At 48.5% G+C, this 5,684-nt stretch overlaps 1 protein-coding gene across 1 annotated transcript; it reads right to left on the reverse strand.

The window, feature by feature from the left end:
* Window positions 1-262: 262 nt before the first annotated feature.
* On the reverse strand, window positions 263-1,904 carry LOC123081956 (uncharacterized). Its single transcript, XM_044504441.1, has 2 exons — window positions 1,401-1,904; window positions 263-1,309 (listed from the first exon to the last, which is right to left on the reverse strand). The coding sequence occupies exons 1-2, from the start codon at window positions 1,538-1,540 to the stop codon at window positions 922-924; spliced, it is 528 nt and encodes a 175-aa protein (XP_044360376.1). The 5' UTR covers window positions 1,541-1,904; the 3' UTR covers window positions 263-921.
* Between the last annotated feature and the right edge of the window lie 3,780 nt (window positions 1,905-5,684).

Raw genomic sequence — 5,684 nt, forward strand, 5'->3', positions numbered from 1 at the left:
GAACTACTTAATTAGGCAAGTTTAAATGAGGCCGAAAACAACAAACAACGATTCTGGTAAATCCGCATGTGCATTAGCAATTTAATGCAAACACCAATTTTAAACATTTTAAATGTTGTTATCATGATGCGGATTTCATGTCCAAGTTTATGTAATTTTTATTAAAAGTTGACAAGAGCATTATGAAGCATTTGTCACCGTGGTGGAAAGAAAATGGGTGCCACGGCAACAATAACGAAAACGGTGCCATGACAACGCTTCGGTTCCGGTAACTCGATTGAGATACCGATGCAAAGGAGAAGTGTGCGGATACGCGCAAAAGATGGTGGGGCACTCTCGGATACCAAGTGTCCCATGAGTCGATGATGGTGACAAGGCAAAAGAGGGGCAACGTGCACCGACAATTCGAGCATGGAGCAAGCACGAGCATCTCATACATCACACATGCATTCGTTCACGGGCGGTCGTCTCGGGGTTATACCTCTGAAGCGTGTGTTATCGGAGGGGTTCGAGTTCGATGCGGTGTAGGGGAAGTAGACGTTCTCGGGACATCGAGGGAAGTAGTCGTTCTCGCATGCTCTAGGGTCGACGGTAGAGGTACATGTTTATCGTAGCATGAGTTTCCGTAGATGTTCGGGGTCACGGCGAGGAACTTGATGCATCGTTGAACTTGGCGTCCGAGGAACTCCGCGTAGTCGTACACGAGTCATAGTCGAACTTGACGGTTTCGTTACATGGTTCTTCGAAGATGGTAGTTGTTCTCGGTTCGTAGACGAGCTTGATGTATCCGAGGGCTCCGGCCATCGGGGTACTTGGTGCAATGCCGTGAAGTCGTACACATTCCGTAGATGTTCATGTCATCGGTGTCGTGGTACTTGGGGTCTTCGGACTTTCCGGTCCCGTTCTTGCGACGATAGTCGTTCACGTTCGTTCGGAGAGGTACTTGGTCTTGTGAAGAGGTACTTGGCGGTAGTGGTACTTGGTGTAAACGCACGGAGACGGTCTTGACATGCAACGAGCAACAACGTGGTGTACAGATGCAGCAGTGGTCTTGCCGGTGTCGTGGCCGGAGCGGGGTGGACCTGGCAAGGTCCTGTCCTGGGTCGGCATTGGTCGGTGGTGAGTAGCAGCTCGGGCCCCCACAGAGACGGTCTTGACATGCAACGAGCAACAACGCGATGTACAGATGCAGCAGTGGTTTTGCCGGTGTCGTGGCCGGAGCGGGGTGGACCTGGCAAGGTCCTGTCCTGGGTCGGCGTTGGTTGGTGGTGAGTAGCAGCTCGAGCCAAGGGCCTGTGGTGGTGCTGCTCTGCACGAAGGAGCAGAGGAGGTCAATGGATGGCAACGGCATGCACACACGCGGAAGACAAGACGAGCAGGTGGCGTCCATGGCTCCATACCCCGGCGAAGCAGCGGGGACCGACGCAGGCGACAAGGAGGAGGCCGCAGGGAGGCGACGAGTAGGTCTCCGGCATGGGCGTCTGACGAGATGACTCGGCGGCGACCTGCTGCTGGCAGCATGCTCCGGCGAGGCCGGCATCAGGCCGCGTGGCCCGCGGGTGAGCAGCGAGGGCGAGGAAGCAGAAGTAGCAGAGGAAGGGGGGCCGCGCGGAGGGCGTCGTGCTCGCCGGCATGAGGTGCGCGCCGACGAGGAAAATCCAGGGAGGAGAAGGGGCGTGTCGGGGTCCAGGACGACGACTGGCTGGAAGAGGATGCGCGGCTCGCGGGAGGAACTGGCGCGGGGAGCTTCTCTCTGGACGGAGCTGCAGGCGGCTGCGGGGTCGACGAGGTACTCTGGCGGCAACGCTAGGAGGGGGATGAGGGGATCAGAGAGAGGGAAAAGGGGATCGAGCGCGACTGACAGGTTCGATGCGTGCGTGAGTGTCTGGCGGCGCAGGAGGAGAACGAGGGGAGAGGAAGAGATCGAAGGAGAGGGTGGTTTCGGTCGGGCCTATTGGCTGCTAGGGTTAGATCCGGTGCGGGCTGGGCCTTAGGAGTTTGGTAGGGCGGCCTGGCCCAGTGGCTTGCGGGTGCTGGGCTCTCTTTCCCTCCCTCTTAAAACTACTTTAACAGAAAACATTAGAGAGAAAGGAAAAAAAGGAAGAGGGGTTCAGAACGAATTTGAGCATGCGGGTAATTTTTCTGGACTCACAAAAACGTGCATGTTCACAGAAAAATAGAAGTGGCAAGATTGAAAGATCTGGATTCAAATCCATTTGAATTTAATTCAAATGGTTTGAGTAAGTTCAAGGTTTTGTAGAGTCCAAAAATGTTGGGAATTTTGGTGGAGCTCGGGAAAGATGAAAGAATTTGCGGCAAAGTTGGAGGCCAAGAATTGAGAAGGAAAAAGGCATGGAACTTAACCGCAAGTGTGTTATGGTGATTCTAAAATAATGGAATATTTAAATATAGCTCCCTAATAATAGTAGGAGACTTTTATATGTTATAAAGTGAATTTCACCATGTGAACTCGCTTGATTTAAATGGATCAAAGATCCATGCCATTTATTTAGTTGAGTTAAAAAAATGACATGATGGCATGATGACATGATGCAATGCACAAATGCAAAGATGAATGCAACAGACAAAACAAATTACCCGACGAAACTCGAAAAACCAAGGAAGGCATCTGAAGCTCCGGTCTTAGGGTGTTACATTCCGCTTGGAATCTAGCTTCTGTGAGTCTCTGTTTTATAAGCGGTAGTGGAATGGTACGACCACTTGCGCGGTACTGCCGCTTGCTACTACTAAAGGAAATATGCCCTAGAGGCAATAATAAAGTTATTATTTATTTCCTTATATCATGATAAATGTTTATTATTCATGCTAGAATTGTATTAACCGGAAACATAATACATGTGTGAATACATAGACAAACAGAGTGTCACTAGTATGCCTCTACTTGACTAGCTCGTTGATCAAAGATGGTTATGTTTCCTAACCATAGACATGAGTTGTCATTTGATTAACGGGATCACATCATTAGGAGAATGACGTGATTGACTTGACCCATTCCGTTAGCATAACACTTGATCATTTAGTTTGTTGCTATTGCTTTCTTCATGCCTTATACATGTTCCTATGACTATGAGATTATGCAACTCCCGTTTACCGGAGGAACACTTTGTGTGCTACCAAACGTCACAACGTAACTGGGTGATTATAAAGGTGCTCTACAGGTGTCTCCGAAGGTACTTGTTGGGTTGGCGTATTTCGACATTAGGATTTGTCACTTCGATTGTCGGAGAGGTATCTCTGGGCCCTCTCGGTAATGCACATCACTTAAGCCTTGCAAGCATTGCAACTAATAAGTTAGTTGAGGGATGATGTATTACAGAACGAGTAAAGAGACTTGCTGGTAACGAGATTGAACTAGGTATTGAGATACCGACGATCGAATCTCGGGCAAGTAACATACCGATGACAAAGGGAACAACGTATGTTGTTATGCGGTTTGACCGATAAAGATCTTCGTAGAATATGTAGGAGCCAATATGAGCATCCAGGTTCCGCTATTGTTTATTGACCGGAGATGTGTCTCGGTCATGTCTACATAGTTCTCGAACCCGTAGGGTCCGCACGCTTAAAGTTCAATGACGGTTATATTATGAGTTTATGTGTTTTGATGTACCATAGGAGTTCGGAGTCCCAGATGAGATCGGGGACATGACGAGGAGTCTCGAAACGGTCGAGACGTAAAGATCGATATATTGGACGACTATATTTGGACATCGGAAAGGTTTCGAGTGATTCGGGTATTTTCGAGAGTACCGGGGAGTTATGGGAATTCGTATTGGGCCTTAATGGGCCATACGGAAAAGGAGAGAAAGGCCTCAAACTGTGGCCGCACCCCTCCATGGGCTGGTCCGAATTGGACTAGGGAGGGGGGGGGGCGCCCCCTTCCTTCCTTCTCCTTTTTCCTTCCCTTTCCTTCCCTCCTACTCCTACTACTTGGAAGGGCTCCTAGTTCCACTAGGAAAGGGGGAATCTTACTCCCGGTGGGAGTAGGACTCCCCTATGGCGCGCCATAGAGAGGGCCGGCCCTCCTCCTCCTCCACTCCTTTATATACGGGGGCAGGGGGCACCCCAAAGACACAACAATTGATCTCTTGATCTCTTAGCCGTGTGCGGTGCCCCCCTCCACCATAATCCACCTCCGTCATATCGTAGTGGTGCTTAGGCGAAGCCTTGCGTCGGTAGAACATCATCATCGTCACCACGCCGTCATGCTGACGTAACTCTCCCTCAAAGCTCGGCTGGATCGGAGTTCGAGGGATGTCATCGAGTTGAACGTGTGCAGAACTCGGAGGTGCCGTGCGTTCGGTACTTGATCGGTCGGATCGTGAAGACGTACGACTACATCAACCGCATTGTGCTAACGCTTCCGCTTCCGGTCTACGAGGGTATATAGACAACACTCTCCCCTCTCGTTGCTATGCATCACCATGATCTTGCGTGTGCGTAGGAAATTTTTGAAATTACTATGTTCCCCAACAGTGGCATCCGAGCCTAGGTTTTATGCGTTGATGTAATATGCACAAGTAGAACACAAGTGAGTTGTGGGCGATATAAGTCATACTGCTTACCAGCATGTCACACTTTGGTTTGGTGGTATTGTTGGATGAAGCGGTCCGGACCGACATTACGCGTACGCTTACGCGAGACTGGTTCTACCGACGTGCTTTGCACACAGGTGGCTGGCGGGTGTCAGTTTCTCCAACTTTAGTTGAACTGAGTGTGGCTACGCCTGGTCCTTGCGAAGGTTAAAAGAACACCAACTTGACAAACTATCGTTGTGGTTTTGATGCGTAGGTAAGAACGGTTCTTGCTCAGCCCGTAGCAGCCACGTAAAACTTGCAACAACAAAGTAGAGGTCGTCTAACTTGTTTTTGCAGGGCATGTTGTGATGTGATATGGTCAAGACGTGATGATATATAAGTTGTTGTATGAGATGATCATGTTTTGTTGAAGTTATCGGCAACTAGCAAAAGCCTTATGGTTATATTTCTATTGCATAAGATGCAAGCGCCAAATAATTGCTTTACTTTATCGCTATGTGATAGCAATAGTTGCAAGAGCAATTGTTGGCGAGACAACCATGTGATGACACATTTATATAGATCAAGATGATGGAGATCATGGTGTCATGCCGGTGACGATGGAGATCATGACGATGCTTTGGAGATGGAGATCAAAGGCACAAGATGATGATGGCCATATCATGTCACATATTTTGATTGCATGTGATGTTTATCTTTTATACATCTTATTTTGCTTAGTTCGGTGGTAGCTTTATAAGATAATCTCTCACTAAATTATCAAGGAACAAGTGTTCTCCCTGAGTATGCACCGTTGCGAAAGTTCTTCGTGATGAGACACCACGTGATGATCGGGTGTGATAGGCTCTACGTTCAAATACAACGGGTGCAAAACAGTTGCACACGCGGAATACCCAGGTTAAACTTGACGAGCCTAGCATATAATAGATATGGCCTCGAAACATGGAGACCGAAAGGTCGAGCGTGAATCATATAGTAGATATGATCAACATAGTGATGTTCACCATTGAAACCACTCCATCTCACGTGATGATCGGACATGGTTTAGTTGATTTGGATCACGTGATCACTTAGAGGATTAGAGGGATGTCTATCTAAGTGGGAGTTCTTAAGTAATATGATTAA

Source organism: Triticum aestivum, chromosome 4A (assembly GCF_018294505.1).
Source record: "Triticum aestivum cultivar Chinese Spring chromosome 4A, IWGSC CS RefSeq v2.1, whole genome shotgun sequence".
Lineage (NCBI taxonomy): Eukaryota > Viridiplantae > Streptophyta > Magnoliopsida > Poales > Poaceae > Triticum > Triticum aestivum.